The sequence below is a fragment of the Amblyomma americanum genome, chromosome 2 (genome assembly GCF_052857255.1).
Source record: "Amblyomma americanum isolate KBUSLIRL-KWMA chromosome 2, ASM5285725v1, whole genome shotgun sequence".
Taxonomy (NCBI): domain Eukaryota; kingdom Metazoa; phylum Arthropoda; class Arachnida; order Ixodida; family Ixodidae; genus Amblyomma; species Amblyomma americanum.
In genome coordinates this window covers 93,544,571-93,566,655 of record NC_135498.1, presented here as the reverse complement: position 1 = coordinate 93,566,655, position 22,085 = coordinate 93,544,571, and the positions used below count along the sequence as shown (strand labels likewise).

The 22,085-nt window shown below is 48.1% G+C and overlaps 2 protein-coding genes across 3 annotated transcripts; one reads left to right on the top strand and one right to left on the bottom strand.

Annotated features, from left to right (window-relative positions):
* Nucleotides 1-23: 23 nt before the first annotated feature.
* On the top strand, nucleotides 24-20,783 carry Bre1 (E3 ubiquitin-protein ligase Bre1). 2 transcript variants are annotated; one of them, XM_077654922.1, is made up of 14 exons: nucleotides 24-72; nucleotides 1,220-1,485; nucleotides 3,569-3,736; nucleotides 7,355-7,793; nucleotides 9,104-9,249; nucleotides 11,311-11,472; nucleotides 11,582-12,034; nucleotides 13,589-13,777; nucleotides 14,455-14,774; nucleotides 15,447-15,531; nucleotides 16,541-16,726; nucleotides 17,576-17,785; nucleotides 18,530-18,898; nucleotides 20,384-20,783. In XM_077654922.1, the coding sequence occupies exons 3-14, from the start codon at nucleotides 3,626-3,628 to the stop codon at nucleotides 20,558-20,560; spliced, it is 2,847 nt and encodes a 948-aa protein (XP_077511048.1). In that variant the 5' UTR covers nucleotides 24-72; nucleotides 1,220-1,485; nucleotides 3,569-3,625; the 3' UTR covers nucleotides 20,561-20,783. The 2 variants fall into 2 exon arrangements, with proteins under 2 accessions (XP_077511048.1, XP_077511047.1); XM_077654921.1 differs by lacking the exon at nucleotides 24-72 and having other exon boundaries at nucleotides 1,361-1,485; nucleotides 17,558-17,785.
* LOC144121619 (intraflagellar transport protein 22 homolog) lies at nucleotides 83-1,288 on the bottom strand. The gene is made up of 5 exons (XM_077654927.1): nucleotides 1,111-1,288; nucleotides 954-1,036; nucleotides 765-854; nucleotides 562-660; nucleotides 83-458 (listed from the first exon to the last, which is right to left on the bottom strand). The coding sequence occupies exons 1-5, from the start codon at nucleotides 1,138-1,140 to the stop codon at nucleotides 182-184; spliced, it is 579 nt and encodes a 192-aa protein (XP_077511053.1). The 5' UTR covers nucleotides 1,141-1,288; the 3' UTR covers nucleotides 83-181.
* Nucleotides 20,784-22,085: the final 1,302 nt, after the last annotated feature.

Here is a 22,085-nt window from a genome sequence, read left to right as displayed (position 1 = left end):
CTTGGATTTTTTAGTGACGTGATAATGAGGACGATAATGAGTGTGGCGGCTCGGAAGCGCGGTCTCATGCTTGTGAGTGAAAATGCGGATTTTCTTGAAATTTATTCGTAATAGACTTTATTCCTGCACACAGAAAAAGTGTTTTCATATCACTACACTCAAGCAAGCACAAATTCTTTGTTCACCCTTGTCCTATGATGCTAAGCTCCTCTTGGTCGTGTCTTTCGTTCAGTTCGTTTGACAGGCGTTCCAGAAACTTGTTGAATTCGTGTCGCACCTGCTCTCCGCCTTTTCCACCGTCTTCGTTGTCGTCTATATTTGTTGATACCCAAGTGACACGAGCAAACAAATGCGACAGCTGAGAAGGATTTCCCGCAGGACGTTCGCCCGACTTCCTATGGCAGAACACGATACACTGAGAGTCCTTCACGCTTTGCGCTTGAACGAAGTTATTGTACCTAGACATAAAAAAAAAGAATAAAGAAGGTGTAAGTTATGATCTCGGAACAGTTGCGGCAATAAGCGTTGAGAAACGCCTGATGCATAAATTAATACACGCACCATGTGTCAAGCTCAGTGTCCACATTTCTGTGATCTGAAGAGTAGATGAATAAGATACCCTGCGCATCTTTGGAAAACGCAGGCCAACAGTTTTCGTACCTGAAATTATAAATAGAAATGATGAAGGCTCAATTTTGTATCATACAAAGTGACCTTGAAACAAAGGTGCATGCAGGAAAAGCTATATAGGAATCAAATAATACTTCTGGTCCCCACTGCAGTCCCAAAGTTCAACCGATGCCGTAGTTTGTCGGCCCTTGACTAAGATTTGTGGACTTTCAAATTCTAAGATCCTGAAACAGAGTTTCGAAATATGAACACCATGAGATCACTCTTCGTAAAAAATGCAATGCCATAAGCCCAGGACACTGTAACTGCAAAATGCGCTTCACCTAACACCTTTTGTAGGCTGATATTGCCCGGAGGAGCTTTCTGTCGCCTCCGCCAGGAAGTTAGAAACGACCGTTTTCCCAGACTGGAAGAAAGAACGCGCTTACAACTTGCAGTCAAACAAACCGTAACCATAGGCAACGACCCAAAGCTGCTTACCTGACAGGGTCCAATAACGATTATTTTCATAATTTGCTACCAAGGATTGCCTAATTGACTATTGGGTTGGTATCACCGAACACTCTAGTTTTTGTTCTTTACAATATAGGCGGGGACCCCAGTCACAGAAGCAAGATCCTTGAAGCACCGATGCTCCAGCGCAGGCCGCGCAACAGAAGCCACCTCCCCCCCACGCAAGTTTCGACATGCCATGGTTGCCTAAACAGCCGTCGCTCGCATACCTCACTTTCTTGACCCGCCAGGGGGAGCCACACTCATGATATTTTCTCTTGCTCTCTGCTGTAGCTCTGCTGCGACTGCGTGTAATGTAGAGTTCATCGGCTTGCCGCAGTGAACCCCAAAACACCACAAAAGGTAACTAATGCTTAGGAGAAAACCACCGAGCCGACGGCAGGTATCCAGTTCGCTGTGGTGTTGTTCGTGGCGTAAGGATCGCGGCATTGTTCCACCGCCTTCGCTATGTCGTCTGGCCCCAGCATACTGTATGAGCGATTTCCACTAAGTTGCGACCCGAGAAAGTAAAGTGAGTTTAGCCCTAATGGGTACTACCTGACAGCGGTCCAACAGGGGAAGCCGAATGTAGGAAGCTGTCAGACAGGTCGATTAGCGACTGCCTAATGATGTTGGACGCTGCTGCCAAGCAGGAAAGTTTTCCAGGTCTGATCTGAGCGATCAAGCTTGACAGGTGCGCCTCCTTTCAGGGTCTGCGATGTGCTGGAGGCCTGGGCTCGCCTATTTGAGCGGAACTCCGCAATTTCATGGGCCTAGGAAAGCAACCGATCGCGATTGAAACCAGCGCCACAGCGGAAACCTGTAGCCTGAGGGTTTTGTTTTGGTTGCCTGGGGATAGTGAGGTCTCCCTAATGTGCCTGTCCGCCTAGCATATGCGAGGTTTCGCTTTGCAGTGCGGACCGCACAGACTAATAGCGCTGCGATTGGAGTTCTGGAACTCCCGCTGCTGAAGTCGATTGGTTCTGAAAATCCGGTTGCGGTTCAAAGATTGTTTAGAAAGCGAAGAGGAAAAATGCGAGCAAGCGCTGCCGCTGAAAATGAGGTCACGAATAAGGGCAGCTCAAAATCGCAAATCTATGCTGCAACCATAGTTTAGAAATGGTGTAAATCCTCTTGTAGCATTGATGTAGCCTTCTTGTCACCTGAGCATTAAACTTTGGCGACAAAAAGCAGCACTTCCTGCATTTCTTGAGGCATTCATGCATCACTGATTCTGCCACAGGCTTTGTCTGGCAGCAATGATCTCTGGCACTGTATTAATCTTGGCAGTACTTATCTGAGCAGGTGGCTTTTGTTTACAGTAATTACTCTGAAGTGTATGTCTCTCTGTACCCAATTGTACTGCCTCGCGGAGGCAAAAAAAAATTCTCATACAGGCTTAAGTCAATATAACCGGGATATGGGATTGATTTTGGTATGGCGAAAACTGTCTACTATCAAAAAATGATCAGGTTAATGACCTGATGCTTAGCGCACAAAGTGGCTGCCGATACTATTTGTGCACGGTAGTGCCCCAGTTATTATGCATTTCTTCATGGCATTGACCGATTGCTTGGGATTGGTCCCCGGTTTTTTTACATACTGAGATTTTATGGTTTATGGGGGGGGGTGGGCTTTAATGTCCCAAAGCAACTCAAGCTATGAGGGACGCTGTAGTGAAGGGCTCCGGAAATTTCGACCACCTAGGGTTCTTTAAGTGCACGGAACACAGGCCTCTAGCATTTCGCCTCGATCGAAATGCGACTTCCGCGGACAGGATCAAATCTGTGCCTTTGTCTTTCGGGTCAGTAGCTGAGCGCCATAACCACTGAGCCACTGCAGTGGCTTTATATACTGAGAGATATGGAAAGCAGAGTGTACAGTGGCTACTTTCCTTCGCAAAAATCTCCACGGGCAGTCCATAGATTGCGTATAGGTGTGGACAGTCTATTGTGATTTTTGCGAGGGTTGTGTCTTGTTTAATTTCTAGCAAAAATTTGCACAAAAAAAAACATTTTAAAATCTCCACATAGTCTGCACTAGTGCCTGTGCCTTTTGCACCTACTTGTCTTGTGCAGTGCAAGCACCAAATGTTTTTCGTAATAGAGAAGCTCTCAAATGTTCGCTGCTTGGTTCTGCTCTATTCATTTCTGTCAATGTCATTTAGATTTTAGCATTAGCTCTCTATAACAGCTCAAATTTTAGTTATTATCGCATGCATGCTCTACTGCCATTCATAAGAAGCTTTTGCTCCAGTTTCCCCCATCTTGGGTCGGCATTTCAGCAGAAGAGTAGTGTGCTTTCTGCGCCTGATTGTGTTGGTGTGCATTTAGGAGATGTAGATTTAAGTGGTGCCCCTTCCTTTTCATTGCTGCCTGTTTTTCGCTGCTCACGGTGGTGCCCCGTTGCGTTCCCTCCTGTTTTTCCGTATTCCTTGTGTACACAGGCCAGCAACGGTCCAGACGCGGGCCTGGGAGGCAGCGGCTGCGGGAAGCCAGCTAAGATGGCTTCCAAGCGGCCGGCCCCGCAGGAATCCCCCGGGGGTTCCTCCTCGGCCCCCCCACCCAAGAAAGTTCATTTCGAGCCCTTCCGGATTGGGCAGGTTTCCACACTGGTGAGCAAAGGAGCTGCCCCCAGTTGGCATACAACGTGATCGTGGGGTTCATCATCATCACAACCTGACTGCGCCCACTGCAGGGCGAAGGCCTCTCCCACGTCTCACCAATTAACCCTACACTTTGCCAGCTACGGCCACTGTATCCCAGCAAACTTCTTAATCTCATCCACCCACGTAACCTTCTGCCGTCCCCCGCTACGCTTGCCTTCTCTTGGAATCCTCTCCGTTACGCTTAAGGATTAGCGGTTATTTTTCCTTCGCATTGCATGCCGTGCCCAAGAATCTTGATTTTGACTAAGATGTCATTAACCCGCATTTGTTCCCTCACCCACTCTAAGCACTTCTGGTCTCTTAACGTTACACCTATAATTTTTCTTTCCATAGCTAGCTGCATTGTTCTTAACTTGAGCTGAACCTTTTTCGTTAGCGTCGACGTTTCTGCCCCATAGGTGAGTACTGCTAAGATACAGCTGGGTAGGATCGTGGGGCTCCAAATGTACAAAGAAATAGTTTGACAGAGCTGACTCTTCGGCCAGTTGGTTGCACATATGAACAGGGTTGTATTAGTATTTGTAGTAGTAGCAGTAGTAATTGTAGTGATTAGTGGTTCAGGAGCAGCTTCAGCCATTGTGTGCCGTAAATTAAGTGTATTATGCACAGGGTATAGGTGACGCTCTACAGTACATGGGACAGATGTGACAAGGGAACAGGCATGGGGCTGACTTGCAACTGAGTCGTATTCATAGCAGAAAGGCATACATGCAAAAAGGTGGGCCATTAATCAGCGAGTGCATCATCATAGCAAGGAGTAGGGATCGTGACAGATGTGGAATCGTGTGCAGACTTGATGCGAGAGGAACGAATGGGGCACCCTTATAGCTTTCGGAAAAAGATGGGTTCTTCTAGCGCATTTTACCACCCGTGCATTTGGTTTCCTTTGAATTTCGTGCGCGCACTTCTGAGCATATGCCTATGTGCAGTCAGTAAAAAATTCATTTGATAGTTGGCGCTGTGTTTGTCCCCTTGTAATGTCTGCATCTTCTCACGCTGCAGAGCCTTGTTGATGCCTCTGTGGACATGGCACCTCCACGCAGGCATTGTTGCCTCTATGTAACTTTAACTGTATATGCTCCGATGCTTGCAGTGCTCTCATTTGCCTTCCTTGGCGTGGAGTGCTAAACAGAATGCATGTTCTCCTGACCGACCTCTCTACCCTTCTTGCCATCACAGCTTCTTAGTTTTTTTTTATTCTGTATTTTGTGGGACGAGGAAGTATGGACGTGACGCCATATCACTCCCGTACACAGATATACTTTATACACGACTGTGGTTTAGATAATCTGACTGCAAGAGAAATGGGGTTTGCTTGTTGTCACACAGCCCCTTCAGGATGTGCCAGAGAAATTGGAAATATTCTCACATTTATTCAGTATTGCCAGCTACCTTTTGGTTGCCAAGCCAAGAGTGCATACAATGCACTTTGTATAATGGCATAAACCGTCGCTGTAGTGTAGGAGAATGCAAAGAAATAGTGTTTTCTTTGGTGTTGACATTCAAGTGGAAAGAAATTGCCTCCTTTATCTTTCAATTGTTCGAAATTTTGGCCCCGGTTAAAACTATAAAAAAATGTTAGCCCCATATTAGCACAAGGAGTTAAGCTAAGATTCTGCAAGCTGGCTTCTCAACGTGCCTTGGGCTTTACGTGTGATGTGGTGGGACCTGTACTTGGAAGTGAGCATAACACAGAGAGCACACGTCCTTGTGCTGTACGTAGCATGAACACATGGACACAAACAAGTTGTGAGATGGAAAATAGGATTGAGGTTATGATCCACTCTGCTAGGGAACTTCTCTATGCATCATTTCCTCACCACTGATATGCTGTCAAGCGCACAAGCTAAGTGCACTTATGGGTAATGTCGCTATAAGTGCAGTTTTTCAGAGCTCAACAGCGCAAGGGGAGTGAGTTCACAGAACAAGCTTCGGTGGCCAAGTGTGTATAGCCTCGCTGGCAGCAATTTCAATGACACAAAATGTAATGTATAAAAAAAAACACATTTAATTTGCAAAGTTGTAACGCTGCTCTTATTAAAATTTGTTATAGTAACAAGCTAAACAACACAGCAAAGAAACGAGATCGGATGCAGCTCCTCTGCACGCTGTCATGTTCTTTGTTGTCAGAGTTCTGGATAAGCTAGGAGCTCATCTTGTCCAGTCTTGTCTTGCTGCATCTCAATAATTCAGAAACCTTTATTTTGTCATTGTTAAAATTGACATTTGTGTAATCGTGCCAAACAATCAATTTTCAGAAGTTTTTGCTTCGTCAACTACTTTTTCAAAAATCTCACTTGCTGTCTGTCACCATTGTCGTTACTACATGTGAGACTCTGTTTTCTCGTTTAGCACCGCATAGTCTAAAGTGTCATGCACTTAACTTGCGCACTTGACAGATTAATGTTGAGGTGGAGACGCGTGCAGATGTTCACTCGCAGAATTGCTCACTAGCCAATCCTATGCTCTGTCTCACAGCTTGTTTGAGGTGGTGGTTTCCAGACCTGTGCGGTTGGCTCACAAGTGCTTGAAGAGCGACACTTTTGAGGAGGCTGTTGCCTCATACTCATAGCTTCTGCTCCTCCTATGAAGCATAGCACTGTTGCTGTACCCACTTCAGTGCAGTGAGTAGGAGTGCAAGGATGAACACACAAAATCTTCATGTTTAATTTGGTAATACTTAATATCTTCAGGTGTTCGTTTTTGGCCAAGTATTCGGACATAGTAATATGTTTATTGCACCACCAGTTCAAATCTTGTGGCGGAGCTGACGCAGAAGAGTGTAGCATTGTGGAATTATTTTTGAGCGATATTTAACTGTTGTACAATTGACCAAGCTTTCCATGTTTGGTTCTTCAGTCGTTGTGTATTTTGTTGCTTGCTTGCTTGCTTCCTTTTAATTGCTTTACCTGGTTTTTATCAGTTGTGTTATTGTTGCCTTGACCCCTGCCCCCCACTGTAATGCCTCACGACACTGTGGGTGCAGTAATAAATGAATAAATAAATTAATTAATCAATCAGCAGCCTCTTTGTTGTATTGGCAATATTACAGCTCCAAAACCAGTGGTAGCTTTTACTGGTTGCCGACTTTTTAAGTGTGCTTAAGTGCGCACTTTAGTGTGCTTTCAGTCACATCTACCTGTGGAGGACATTACACTTTTCTAAGGCATGAATCGGATCTGCTTGCACCCATGATTCACTCCATCACGCTTGCAGTGCCCGCTAGGTATTTAGTATTTGATTCAGTATTTGAAGCCGGTTTATTCCGGATATCCATATTTGATCTGACCAAGCCAGTGGCACCTTTAAAGTGATTATCGAGACTAGCAGCAAACAGTGGGATGCCTCATCCGTCAGAGGAACGTGTGTACGCCTGTGCATATGTGGTCCCCAACCCTCTTAGAATGGTGGTTTCAGAGCCTAAAATGCCTATCACCCCTATGCCTATCAGTTGTGTGTGTGCGTCCAGTACTGCTGAAACATGGCCCTTTAGAGCCCCACAGCCACCCTGCCTTGTGTGTGTGTCACATAGCACTGGCCTTTGCTGATGTGTCCATTGTGCAGGAGGAGATGGACATGAAGACGCTGCAGTTCCAGAACCGGAAGCTGGCGCAGCGCCTCGAGCAGCGGGTGCGGCAGGAGAACGAGCTGCGTGCGCGCGTGGAGCAGTTGGAGAAGCGGCAGACATCAGACGAGGGGGTCCTCACAGTTGTCAACAGGTACTGGAACCAACTGAACGAGGACCTGCGGATCCTGCTGCAGCGCTTTGACTCGGAGGCATGGGACGAGTCGGAACAGCAGAACGAGGCCGAGGCGACGACCTCCTTCCTGGGCATGCTGCTGCACTGGGACCGCGAGGAACTCGACGAGAAGCTCGCCCAGCGGGTGCAGGTGTCCACGCGCGCCGTCGCCAAGCTGCTGCAGGCCTTCGACCGCCTGGTGCAGCGCAACCACCGCGTCATGCTGGCCGTCCAAGGTGGACAGGGTGACGACACCAACTCGGGTGAGCCCCCCTCCGCTGTCTCTCTGTCACGGGTGATGGTACGAAGAGACTCATTAGGACAGTACTCAGTAGTACCATGCATCATAGAGCATCAGCTTGTTAACAGTTTGCATGCAAAATTGGTCAGTTCTGAAGATTATATCCAGGCATCACCCTCTTGGATCAAAAAAAGCAGGGCAGGAAGTGGTTGAGCCGGAATGTCATCTGTTACTAAGCACTGCCTCTTTTCTCAGCTAAGCTCCCAGTAGTCTAAAAGCAAATCTGCTTGCAGGTAGACTGTTTAGTAAAAGAACTCGCTATGAACAACTTATACTCGGCGACAGCTTCTCTTGGTAATGAAGGGAAGGCCATGCGGGTGCAGCATCCATAACTGCGTTATTCCGCCTAATAATTCAGCCACGCGACGGTGCACCTGGCCGCCTGGCGTGTTGCTGGCTCCGTAGTAACTTCACTCTGCTGCCAGTGTAGCTGGCGGAATCTATGGAACCGTCTTGTAACAAGATGTGCTAAGGAAATTTGTTGTAATCAAGGATAGTGTTTTTTCCTTGGCTTTGCAGCACTTAAAGTTGGCAGTTGTGTTAGAAATATGCATTAAATAATGAATAATGACAATACATTGCTTTAGGAGAAAACTAATAAGTGCAAATGGAGACTACGCTCCACTGTATGGGAAGTGTCTCAACTCCATAGCTTCTGCTGCATTGCCAGAAAAAGTTGTTGCGGAGTATAGTGCTGCATCACAGCAGTAGTCCGCTTACATACGGTACATCGACCCCATGTGCCAAGGGCTGCAGAGAGATGACGGCATCATCAGATCATATTTTGCTGAGGCTGTGATTTTAGGAATGAGTGGTTTTATCACGCATTCATGATTGTGACAAATACCAACATACTCTGAAACATAAGAAAAAAAAGCAGTACGAGAGGAGGTGTATGCCCCTTGTCCTTTGCGTGTTTCATCAGTGTTCCACTTTTCCCCAGGATAAACAACTTTGTTTTCATAGTATGTAGCAGCTGAGAACATCTGCATTCAACTGCAGGGGCCAGTGAGCATGCTACAGTACCCTGAAGTGAGCACTACTGTAGGGTGGGCAAAGGCATCGCACAACTGTTGAGGTTGCTTTTTCGGCCCGGAGAATGGCAAAAAGTCTGGGAGTCTTTGCACTGCACTTGTTGCAGTTAAGGACTTAGGTCCAACCAGCACAGCTTTCTAATCTTTTATGCTTGCTGTGATGCTTGGAACAAGTCCAAGCAAGCTTCAGAGATGCTTATGTTTAATATTCTTATTTATTTCTTTTTTAATCTGGCAGATGGGGAGCCGGCAGTGGATACTGGTCCACCACCCGACCTAGACGAGGCCGTGCGCCAGGCGAATGGAGAGCTCCAGACGGAGAACAAGAAACTTCATGAAGTGATTACCGCCTTGCACGAGAAGAACCATATGCTCACCCTTAAGGTCAGCGGCTATCCTGCCTCATTTTTCTTAGTCACACCCCGAATAAAATGCACACTAATCTGCCACGATCTTAACGCAGTGCACCCCACAAGTCTTTCTTTTTTTTTGCTCTCAAATTGAGAAGTGATTAACAGTTGCCTGTGTTGCATGCTGTACTGTTGTGTGGAAGATCAACAAAGTAACTGCCGACGATGAGAGCAGGCACCTCCTGTTTTATGCTCGTTTAGGGCCATTCCTGAGCCCTAAAACAAATCATGCATTAAGCGTAGCAGCTGCTGTCAGAGGGACCTCATAGCACATATTGAAAGTGGTAAACGAACCCAGCCAGTCGTTAGACAGTGTTGTCGCGAGCCAGATACTGCTCCTGCAAGTGCAGCGCAGAAGGTGCAACTTTCACTCTGCTGCTTTCTTTTTTTTTTCTTTTCTGTCCAGCAGCCATTTCAAATCTCCGCCACTGTTCGGACCAAATGTCACCGTGTATGTCCACCAGGAACTGCAGTGGGCTGGCTTCCATCGAATGTCACAGACAACCGCTGTCAGCCCACTACTGGTAGGAGCCACAGTGAGGGCAGTGGCAGTGTAAGGAAAGTAATAAAGAGCACGCAGAAATATGCTGTATGATTTCAAGAGAAGGCAAATGGCTTGAGATAGCAAGGGATGCAGGGAGTGGCAGTGAGTCAGGTGAGCGGGTGAGATTAGGAAGTTTGGGGGGTAAGGTGGCCGCAGCTGTCACAGGACAGGGTTATTTGGAGATTGGCGGGAGAGGCCCTTGTCCTGCATTGGACGCAGCTGGGCTCAAGCTGCTGTCGCTGCTGATGATGATGACTTTGTCTGCACAAAAGTGTTCAGCACTGTGCAGCGCAAGGGCTGGCACCTGCTAATCAGGGGTGGGATTCTCGAAGCTACTCACATGGAAGTTGTAGGGCTTTTGTAGGGCTCACACGCTGCTGAGTCACAATTTGCAGCAGTTTTACAAGTTGCTTTTGTGGGTAAGCAGCTTTCTGAATTCAGCCTTTAATTAGGTGAGGTTAGCTTCCACAGTGCTGCATGCTTTCAGCCAGCGGTGAAGAAAGAACGTGACCCAAAGCACATTGAGTTGTGTGCTGTGCCACGAAAAGGGACAAAGGGTCAAGTGCAGTGTGATTGTGGTGCCACGGGGTGGGGTGTCACCGGTGCTTGTAGGAGAGAGTTGGAGCATACCAGAAGTTACAAGTGGGGGAAAAGTCTTGAAAGTGGTGGAAGCCAACTTTTAGCAATTTGTAACTTTAACGGTGCAGGGTGTCCTGGAAAAGTCATTTGCAAGAGGGGTCTTGTCAGGTGCCTCTTCATGCCTATGGCTTTTTGCAAGTTAGTATAAAAGTACTGTGGGGCCCATTTACTGCTGGACGTAGCAAGGCTGAGCAAATCGGAGAAGGATTAATGGTCAGAGATGTCGTCAGAGTTGCCACTTTTTGCTTTCCACTAGTGCCAGCATTGCGTACGACTGGAAGCACTTGTCATGCTTTCACTGAAATGTCGCTAGCTGGAGGTTAGCTTTTAATCTTTTGCACAGTTATCACTGGTTCCCTGGCAACAAGCGGCGCTGATCATTCTGTTATTTATGTTTATAGCAATTGAATACCCTGTGTTACACCATGCAAAAAGCGATGCCTTTTTGATTAGCAACTAGGCGCATTGATTTTCGCCCTTAGCGGGCTTTACTCTGCTTTGCATAGGGAGCTGGCAGCAACATCTTGTTTGCTGCAAATGCTAAACTCAAAACAGCTTAGCCTTCCAGGGAAAGGTCCCTGTCTAAGCACACTGTGTATTGGCCTGCTTAGTGTGTTGTTGGCTGTGTCAACACTCTCGAGGTCATGCAGGCATGCATACAGTGAAGCAATATCATTATATTAAGATGATGATGATGATGAAGAGGAAGCATGTAAGAAAGTGGAAGGGGGTGCAGGCCTTGTGGTGACTTTCATGGTGGCGGTGCAAAGCTTCGTTCTGCAGAGAATGAAGAGGCGCACTCGGAGGACTGGCATATTGGTTGCCCTGACATCACAGTGTCTGTCTCTGCAGTTCTCAGAGCACCAGGACCAAGCGGACTCACTGCAGACCAAGAACGATGAACTGCGCAACCGGGTGGAAGAACTCGAGTACGAGCTGAGCAAAGTGCGGGCCCGCGAGGAGAAGCTCGACTGCCACCTGGCTGAGTGCCTGCAGCGCATTAAGGGCTTCCAGGTACTAACAGTCACTTGGTTAAGGACCAGCAACGCTTGCTGATATGTTTTCTTAGTCAGCTGTGACTGACTTGAGGCGGCCCAAGTGAGTGGGGAGTGCACGTATGCAGGCGGATGGCTGTGATACGTTGCCCTCGAGTGGCTCCGGCGGGGTTTCCGGCGGTGGTGGCGGCGGAGGAGCGGCCGCCCTGCGCATGGAAGACCTGCAGAGCCAGCTGGAGGAGCAGCGGGAGCTAGCCTCGGCGCGGCTGCTGGAGCTGGAGCAGCTGCAGCACGACCACAAGGAGGCCCTGAAGACGGTGGAGCGCCTGCGGTTGGAGCTGCGGTCGCTGCCCGAGAGCCTGGTGGTGAGCACGGCTGAGTACAAGTGCCTGCAGAGCCAGTTCTCGGTGCTGTACAACGAGAGCATGCAGCTCAAGACGCAGCTGGATGAGTGCCGCACCTTGCTGTCGACGGCCAAGAACTCGCACCTGCGACACATTGAGCAGATGGAAAGCGAAGAGCTGGCCGTCCAGAAGAAGCTGCGCTCCGAAGTCATTCGTCTCGAGGACAACCTTGCCCAGGTCTCTCTCTTTTTTGTTGTTGTTGCTCAGGAGCATGCGCAGCCTCCTTCAGAATGGGCCTCAGTTGCTTCGGCGACCTTTTAGAAAAAGTGTTGTTACATGTTGTGGACTTTGCTTAATTGCTGCTCAGCTTGGTATACGAGATGGCAGTCTGTGAAAGGGCAAGCATTCTAAATGGCTAGAACATAGGAAGCATGCAAAGAACTGAGAGCCTTGGGGTGGTACTTGTGGACAAGTGTGAATAAACTCTAGACAGCTGTGCTTATTCAGCGCTGTGCAGAAAGCCTCCATTGGCACACATCAGAATCAAAGGGGGACATTCTGGTGTTAAATTATCAGTGCACTGGTTTGCGTGCGGCCCATTCAGCATGCCGTTTTGGAAATGTTCACTGTACTGCTGGCAAGTGGCCAAGTTGTTTGCCACTAATAGAGGTAAGGTTTAACGGTTAGCGTGAAGGGTGGAGTGGTGGCTCTGAGGAGTGTGCTTCGAGCTTGGTCTACTTTGCAGTTGAGGAAGGGAAAGAGGGGTTGCAGGGAAAGAGTAAGAGAGAGGTGCTAGAGCCCAAAGGAAAGCGAGTGAGAAAGAACTTCATTGTGATGCAGCACTAAGTGCTGTAGATATGGTGCCCCAAAGTAATGAGGCCAGCTGGCTGAGAATAGCCAGGCCCATAAATTTGGGGAGAAGTGTGTGGATAATGGGGGAAGTGAATGACAACATGATAGGAGAAATAGCTCAGGTTTTGGGCAGTTGGGGCATGCAGGGCAGGGACGGAAACAATAGGGCAAAGAATGGCCACAGTTGAAGGGCATGCTGAGATGGATGCGGCAAAGATTGTGTACTGGGGAGACACTGAGGGACTCGTCAGGAACAGGAGGGTTCAAAGAGATTCTCTAATGGCGTCCAAGTGAAGAAGGCTGTAGCGCAACTAAGGTTATCTTTTTGCCCACTGCAACTACTATTCTGCACGCAACTTTTCAAAATTTTTTGAAAGCATCTAGCACTGTCTTCACAAAGTCATTGATGCCAGGTACATTTGAAATCCTTACTGGAAGAATAACTTTTCCAAAAAAAGGAACGTAAATGCACGTCGTGATTTCTGTAGTGGGCCCAGGAAGTGCTGTCTGGTGCTATCACTTCTTCCCTGATGCAGTGGAATGTTTTACTAAAGGTCACTGTAGCTGAGTTCTCATTGCAGGAACAGCTTCGGATGGTGAGGAAAATAATTGATTGGACATAAATGTCTTAGTCGATGGAAGAATAAGGCCAGTTCCGCAAGCTTGGAAGTGTGCGGCATGCGTGAATTCCTAAACGTTTTGAGCCCATACAAATTTTCAGATTTTTCTCGATAGCAGAACACAGTGCGTGTCGGAAACGGTTGCGACCGTAGGAACATGGTAAGGAGAGAAAGCCTGTTTTGGCAAGAAAGTTCGAAGTTACTGCTCACTATACACTGCCCACTGCTTGCACAGTAAGAGGGTCACCTGTGGGTTTTCGCATTGCGGAGCAGAGCCAATGTGCGGTCTGCTGACCATGGTCAATATGTTCTGCCACAGATTCGCCGGGAGTACGAAAATCTGCGAATAGAGTTCGAGCAGTCCATGGCGACCACCGAGCAGACACAACCCCTAAACAGGGAGATGCGTCACATCATCACTAGCCTGCAGAGCCATAACCGACAACTCAAAAGTGAGGTGGCGCGTTCCAAGCGGAAGTTGCGTGAAGCTCTCGCGGAAACGAGCAAGGTGAGCCCCCCCTGCCGCTGTTTCTTCAAGATTCGGCAGCTGCAACCTTTTTTTTTTCTTTTTGCCCTTTTGTGCGTGCAAAACCATTATGGGATGCCATGCTGACTACGACTCACACTTGTAACTGTAAGACTCATTCAAAGACTCCAGTGCTGCCTAGGGACGGGCGAAATTCACCTTTCTGCTGACATTGCTAGCCTTCTCCAGCGTAGAAGTTTCAGGTAGTTGGCCTGACATGCTTCAGCTAAGAAAGGGGACACAAGAATCACATGCACAAAGAGTGCGCATTGTGCATGTAATCCTTTTGTCTCTGTTGCTTCAATGCACTCCTTAAGTTGAAGTGGGGGTCTCCACTTAAACCCACAAGGTTTGTCGCTAAGTTGGTATTGGGGCTTTGCATATGCAGATTGACCTGCTCTCACGAATTGAGTGTTGGTGTTGACTGTTGTCTTTGCTGTCCTTCCTGAATGGCATTACAAGTGGCATTATGTCACATTTGCTGGTAATGCAGGCGTGGTGCTATAGCCTCTGATGGAACAAATGCACATTACGTGCTTATTCTTTAGTGAACCGTATGTTGAACGGAGCCAAAAGACAATACTAGTTGTCATCGTACACTACCTTGCGTCCCATAAGAAACTGAGCACGCCCCTGCATCGCCACCTTCTCCCTTGCAGCTCAGGCAAATGCTAGAGATGTCCAATGTGGCTGTGAGCTCCACCACCATTCCGTCTTCGGCGTCGTCAACATCAAGCGACAATGGCTCCACACGTAGTGATGACGCATCCACCACTCCAGTGTCATCGGGAGCAAACTCAAGCACAGCGGGTCCGGGTACGGCCAACTGTGCTCCAGGGTCCGGTGGAAGCCGTGGTGGGGAGGAGGCCGCCATGTCGCGCCAGGAGGAAGACTCCAGGGCTGAGGAGGAGCCCATACCTGAGCGGGAGAAGGGGAAGAGTGACGGGGACATCATAAGGGACCTCAAGGCACAGCTCAAGTGCGTACTGCCTGCCTGCATCTCTCTGGGAAATGGGGGTTTGTTTAGCTTTAGGCTTAAACTCTGGACAGAGATACGAGGAGCCATGACTGAAGCCTCTTGATGTGGACTGAATTCATTCTAAAACATCAACATCAAATTGTCTACGCTCAGAGCTGTGGGATTTCTCTTTTTACATGCTCATGTTTACAAGCGCACACATAAAGACTATGCATTCAGTGGCCTTTACAATCAAGAGACAGCTAATGTTTGCTCTGAAAAGGTTGAATAGGTGTCTTCGGGGTTTTTTTTTAATTTATGAGGCTTGGACTGTTCAGCAACAGCCTGCGAATTCTTTTTGGATATGAAGTTGCCTGAGGGAATAGCGAGCTGACTGTCGAGAACTGCCCAAGTTTTTACTGGAGAAAAAAAAACTGCCCGCAGTATCGGCCTGTGGGAATTCACAGCAAGCCAACATGGGATGTTTGTAGAGCACAGTTTGTTAATTACGCGTTTTTTGTGTGGGTTCATGGCTGTGAGCCGCTAGCAGCAATGTCAGTTGCTGAAGGTTTACATTGTCTGTTGTTCACAGCCAGGTGCAGTGCATGCGCCTGCTGTGCTCAGAGCCTTGGTGTGTGGCATGCCGAAAATAGTCCGCATGTCTCACGGGTGGTGGGTCTTCTCCAATGGCAGGAAGTCCCAGGAGGCCCAGAGGGAGTTGAAGCTTCTGCTGGACATGTACAAGGGTGCCCCCAAGGAGCAGAGAGACAAGGTGCAGGTGAGTCAAACGCACATGCATCCATTTTGTGCTGCACCGTTAATGCCAAACTGCGTCACAACTATCACCATCATCTTGATAGCATCCACTGCGGGACACTAGCCTCCAGTTAGCTCGATTCTTGTGCCAGCTGTGCCCATCCTGTACCCATAAACTTCCGCCTTGCTTGCTTCCCCCAGTCGACCCTCTGCCTTATGATGCTGCATTGGCCTTCTCCTGGAATCCACTTTGTCCCCCCCAGTGTACCTATAGCTTCTCTGTATACATGTGTTGAACGAATTGCGATGCTGAAGGTGGTGTGATACAAGGAGACCCCTGCCAGCCTGCTCACTTCTTCCTCTTTTGTGGTGCCTTCGTGTGCTTTTTGTGTCGATAATTATATAGTGGTAAAGTTTCACTCATGTCTGTTGGTGGCAGTGCAGTAGGGTTCACGGCTTGCAGAAAGGTGGCAGCTGCTGGACTGTCTTGGAGGGAACTTTCAGAGGACGTCATTGATCACACTGTCTGTGAACTCTTCAATCATGTATTATGATACTGCTGTTGACAGGAGGTGTTCTTGCAGTCAGTTTCCTTTTGGCACAAATACTTTGCTGCCCAGGCCAGTTGGAATTGCCCCGAAAGAAATACCTCTGGAAGCAATTGCTCTCGAATTGGCTCTGGAAAGCCTTGGTTGTCGTGATTTGCGTGCCATACCTGAAGGAGGCCGTGCCTAGTCGTTCCGAGGAACTTCTGCGTTAAGCAATCGAGTGGCACCATTGACGCCTGTGGTATTGATCAGGCGTGCGACACATATGTACTGGTGCAGTTTGTCGTTTTTTCTGCAGTGAGGCACAGGCCGGTTTGGCAGTGGTAATGTGTAATCGTTTCGTGTCGTTTTGAAAGCCACCATGGCATGCGATGCCCGTGAAGGTGGATTGTGCAGCTTGCCTTAGTGTCTGCGCACCAGGCTCAGGGTAACCGTGCTGCGGTTCTCGTACTACGGGGCCCGCTTTGTTCTTCATGGTTTCAGCTGATGGCAGCTGAGAAGAAAGCACGAGCGGAGGCGGAGGAGCACCGGCAGCAGCTTAAGAAGCTGGCTGAGCACGAACGCAAGGAGCGCCGCAAGTTGGCTGACGAGGATGCCATGAAGAAGATCCGTGCACTTGAGGAGACTGTGAACAACTTGCACAAGAGCCTCGCTGCACAAAAGCAGGAGGTATGCGCAGCTTCTCTCCTTCCTTCCCGCTTTCTCTCCTCACACGATCATCCATAAAATTGTGCTTCCTGCTAGACCTGCATCAGTGGCATGGCTAAGGGATCTTTTCTGTTACGGGGCGAGGGGGTTGTTGGCTTGTGTGAAGAAAGGGTTGTGGTGTGAAAGAAACTGCTTCTTTCAAACGAGACTTGTCGCATTTTGGAGGGGGAGTGTAGTGCAGCTATATTTAGCTCATCATCACTGATTTGGCATGATGAATCCAATACTTTCTTGGGCTTAGCTGAATGATGATGGGACAGCATTTTGTTCCTGTATACTGGCTACTTTACTTAATCCAAATGATTTTTCTTGGTACTTCTCCATGTTACCATGGGTAGCAGTAGCTGATAGTGTATCATAGAAGTCGCCCAAAAGCCACGTCTGTGTGTAAAGCTTGCGTCTGTTGATTTCTCAAGCTTGAAATCGCAATTCTTTGGTTGCGCGAAGGAATGATGTGGCAGACTTGGCTTGCATCTTAAATCGTATTGCGTAACTATTATGCTGGCATGTACTTGTACCCTTATTTATAAGGCAGCCAAGAACTCTCTCTGCGTACACTGAATATTGAATTGCATGCCCGTGGTTATTTGCTTTTGGCTACATCAAGGAGAAACACCTTGGTAGGCAGGGAATATTTGCGATCGTCCTACTCCCATCTTTGAAAAGAATTGTGCGAATGTATGCTTCATGCACACATTCATGTAGTGCATGTGGCACAGCCCGTACAGAGATGTGGTGCACGGAAGTGCTCTTCAGTTGTGGCAGTGTGTGCACACTTGGGACATGGGCAAGGCATGGGCGGTGTTGCAGGAGGAGGCCCTGCTGAGCGAGATGGAAGTGACGGGTCAGGCGTTCGAGGACATGCAGGAGCAGAACCTGCGGCTGCTGCAGCAGCTGCGTGAGAAGGACGACGCCAACTTCAAGCTCATGTCGGAGCGCATCAAGTCCACTCAGGTGCACAAGCTGCTGCAGGAGGAGAAGGCAGCACTCAGCGAGCAGGCAGCACGCCTACAGAGCCAGGTTAGGCAAGGGAATTGTGGGATGGCCTTTCCTGCTTTCGAGGCCATCAAATAGCAAGGTCACCTGACCTATCCTTAACGACTGACTCTAAAACTTGTGTCACATTACATAAGCACCCCTTGAGACTTTTTTTTCTTGTGTTTCATTGTGCCATTAGCTGTTGCTGCATTCTGTAATGAGATGTTTCTGCATTTGGTGCTAATTTGATGTGAACTGCTCAGATGAGATGGCAGACGAGAATGACAAACTCAGAACGTCCGTTTTCATTGTCTGTCTCACTTTTTTGCGTTGTTCACGTGAAAATGTGTACCGCCAACCAGCCTGAGCTTTTACCTTTCCTTGAGGTCCTTGTATACAGTAAGATTCCTTAGATGTGTTCCAGTAGGCTTGATGGCAAATCTGCCTGCAGAGAGCTTTGTCTCGAGAGAACTGTTGGAAATGCTGATCCTCTCTGGCTGGACAACGAGCAATATGCTTTTTAGTAAACTTGAAGCTGCGCTAGTTGGTTCTGCATACTTTTAAAGTAAAATGGCGCAATCTCAAACAACCACAGAGGCACGGTACAGTAGCATTGTTGTGTGTTCTGTCGTTTTTTTTGTGTCCGTGTGTGTGTCCGAGATTGCACCGTTTCAATTCAAAAGTGGCATTCTCGTTTGGGAGACTACGAGCAAGTGCAGTGTGTGCAAAGTGAAGCCGACCAGCGTTGAGTTGAGACACGTGTCCTGAGACCGTGTGGTGCTGCAGGTGGATGCCCAGAACCAGGTGGTACGCAAGCTGGAGGAGAAGGAGCGGCTGCTGCAGAACAGCCTGTCCACTGTTGAGAAGGAGCTAAGCCTGAGGCAGCAGGCCGCCGAGGTGCACCGCCGCAAGGCGGTTGAGTCGGCCCAGTCAGCTGCCGACCTCAAGCTGCACCTCGACAAGTACCTCGCACAGCTCAAGGACGCCCAGAGCATCGTGACCGACCGCACAGCCGTGCTCTCCCAGGAGACGTTCAAGACCAAGCGGCTGCAGGAGGAGATCCTGTCCCTCAAGCGCAAGGTGGAGCGGGCCAAGAAGTTCGAGCTGGCCACCAACACCGACGAGGTCCTCATGGAGGAGGTCAAGGAATACAAGGTAAGCCCCCCCTCTCTCTCTTTAGGTTACTGCTCGCTCACTGTACTCAACAAGGAATACGCGAGCACTGATGGATTCGGTGCTACGTCTTTTACAACATTGGCACACACGTGAGAGGTATTGTCACTGTCTGTGTGCGAATATTGGAAAGCTTGAATAGTTTGTGAATGGTATTTGCCATTTGATTCACACCACACGTTTACAGTTATATCTATTGAAACCTCTCGAGCACTCAGAAATAGCAAAATTTCCTGTTCATCTGAACTTGCAGTCAAACCGACGTTTCCAAACGACAGTATCTCGTACTTGTCTCATGAGTTAACTTTATCTTTCCTCATAGAGAGGCAGCCTTTGAAAGCCGCCACAGTGTGGCCACTGCGCGCTCACGGGTCGGAAAACAAAGTGCTTCACCTATGCGGTGCACCCCTGCGCTGTGCCACAATGCAGTTGACAACTTACTGTTAACGTGAATGGCAGCGATCTTCTAGTTTTCAGTTATTACGATAAGAGGCGCGGTATTGCTGAGCCAGCCCTCACAACCACACCGCATTCAGCGCAACTTACACGCTGGGAAATCAGACGGCATGGTTGGCGCAATTTCATTTTGTGCCTTCAGTGTGTGACAGCGTTCTGGCCCACTGTGGGGCCTTCACTCCGGTGGAACTGATATGTGAGGGCTAAGTGGGCTACGTATCATTATAGATGCTATGTTTGGGGCAGCTTTGCATTTCCTTGGTCACACTCACTTTGCAGCTCAAGTTCAAGTTTAGTCCGTTTCGGGAGCCGTCTTGTTGCACAATTCCTTGCACCTTGCCCTTCCGATAATGGACTGCTGACATCACTTCTCCAGTATGGAGGCATCTGCCCACGTTAAAACGCTTCATGACAGCATTCAGTAAGCACATGTGAGCATTAAGGGGCGAAGAGGGTCCTTAAAAAAATTTTGTTTGAGAAGTCATAGTTATGAAACCTTCAGGGAACATGTGTGTTTGTATGCTGATTCCAAATATGTAACTTAATTTTGCATAAAACAAGTCCTTATGCACTTATTTTATATGCTAGGTAACTTTTTGCTGAGATCTTTCAAGAAGTTATGTTGTAGGGAACTTTCTAAAATATATGGAATTGGTTTCTCTTGACATCAAGATGCAGTAAGGGTAAAAATTTTACCTTGCCTGTCATAGATGTTGGGTTATAGTGTTTCGAATTTGTCACTTCAGAGTACAAATTTTTCTTCCCGTGCGTCTTGTGCTTGCACTGGTTAAAGTTACAAGTTCAAAGTGTGAGTTCTGATGGCAGAACTTTTCTCTCACGTCATATGCATTCACGCTTACTGATTTCTTGCATCTAGAGTTTATCAAAGGTACGGGATTTCGTTTTGAAAGGAAAAACCAAGACCATGAGCAACTAGAAGCACGTGTCGCACAATTTTTAACCAAGTACACGCGACCATCTCACTAACTGCCCCCTGTGTGACCGTCACAGGAGCAACTGACCTGCCCGTCGTGCAAGGTGAAACGCAAAGACGCGGTGCTCATCAAGTGCTTCCACGTCTTCTGCTACGACTGCCTCAAGACCCGGTACGAGACCCGCCAGCGGAAGTGCCCCAAGTGTAACGCTCCCTTCGGCACAAATGACTACCACCGGTTGTACCTCACCTGAGACTCCGCCCTTATTTTTTCCTCCTCCCCTGACACCTACCCTGTGAAACCACCTTTTCTTCCACACTCTCCCCGGGGGGTGGGGCTCTCGACGTCTCCTCATTGCCACAGCCACTTCATCCCTCACCACTGTCACAAGCATCGGTTGTTCTCTCTTGCTCTGCTATTTTATTTTCTGTTCTCTCTTTCATTGTGTACAATAAAAGTGCGTCTTGTTTCGTGCACCCACGTTTGGTTGGATGCTGGCATTGCTGCCTCACTCTGCAACTGTCAGAGCTGTACGCAATGACCAACTTCTGAAACAGACACCCAGGGAAGCCCTGTTACAGAACAGTGTCCATCTGTGGATCACGTATATTGTGCCCTGCGATGTGATGCAAGGGCTGTGTTGACCTGGATCAACTCGTAATGTCAGAGGTGGCTTGTTAGCTGATGTTAAATTACATTTGGTGGGTGCTTTGCAAAATTCTCGGAAGCTCGCCTGGGAGAGACTGTTTAGTTATGCTGGGCACTGGCACAAACCACTTTTTTTTCTAGGTGGAGCATGTAAGGAAGTTGTGACGGTGCAAACTTCAGGTCAGCTCAGCACAGACAGATCTGTTTTGAAGGATGGTTCAGCAGACTCCATCTTTCACCAGATGGCTCAGTAAAATAATCAACAAACACGTTTTACTAATGCCCAGAGGCCCGTCTTGTGCTTGCACTGGTTACAGTTACAAGTTCAAAATGCAAGTTTTCCTCTCAAGTCTTATGCATTCACTTCCACTCATTTAGCCCTGCTTGCTTAGTAAATCGCCACCTCTTCTCACATCTAGTGCACTAGAAAAAGTGCAATGCTCGAGGACAAAATACAAGGGCACTTTCTAGTTTGTCAACAGAGCTGCAGTACAATAATAAACTTGAGCCCACTGCACACTTGAACAACTGCTTTGTGCTTGTGCAGTTGTGAACCAGGGTATTGAGATGGGCTACTTACTGCATTACTGAATGCAAAGAATTGCCCGCTTAAGTGGGACCCGGGAACAAAAAAAAAAAACGAATTCTGAAAATTGTATAAGGCTTAATAGCTTTGCACATCCACAATGTTGATGTTTGGTAACCGGCCATGATGAATTTTGATTAATCCATAACTCTGGGGTGAAATTAGACATCTCATTGGGAGTAGGTTGGATAATCGAGCCCACATGTTGCAGGAAAGTTGCATGTGTACTATTCATTCCTGAGAATGACACAATTTAACGTTACAAGCGCGTGCAAACGGCTCAAGATGGATATTTAAAGGGAACTTGCTTTGGCACGGGAGTCGTAACGTGGACGAAAACGGCCTTGAGTTGTGCTCTGCTTTTTGGAGCGTCTTGCAGTGGTGACTCCAACAACAAACCACTACCCTTTCTTGTCAATGCAGCCGACATCGCATCAGGGCACCTTATCTGATAGGCCACCGATACCTCTTACCGCAGACAGAGGCCATCTGCACGGAGGCGATGAGTTCGATATGGAGCTGCGGCCCAGAAATGTGCGATATC

What these genes read in the sequence shown, in the direction of transcription:
- LOC144121619 (XM_077654927.1), bottom strand. Translation starts at nt 1,140, where the DNA reads ATGAAAATAATCGTTATTGGACCCTGTCAG. An exon ending in CAGCCTACAAAAGGTGTTAG is followed by an intron (nt 855 to 953) that starts GTGAAGCGCATT and finishes ACTCTGTTTCAG; the next exon opens with GATCTTAGAATTTGAAAGTC. An exon ending in GACTGCAGTGGGGACCAGAA is followed by an intron (nt 661 to 764) that starts GTATTATTTGAT and finishes TTATAATTTCAG; the next exon opens with GTACGAAAACTGTTGGCCTG.
- Bre1 (XM_077654921.1), top strand. Translation starts at nt 3,626, where the DNA reads ATGGCTTCCAAGCGGCCGGCCCCGCAGGAATCCCCCGGGGGTTCCTCC. An exon ending in AGCGCATTAAGGGCTTCCAG is followed by an intron (nt 11,473 to 11,581) that starts GTACTAACAGTC and finishes GCACGTATGCAG; the next exon opens with GCGGATGGCTGTGATACGTT. An exon ending in GACCTCAAGGCACAGCTCAA is followed by an intron (nt 14,775 to 15,446) that starts GTGCGTACTGCC and finishes CTCCAATGGCAG; the next exon opens with GAAGTCCCAGGAGGCCCAGA.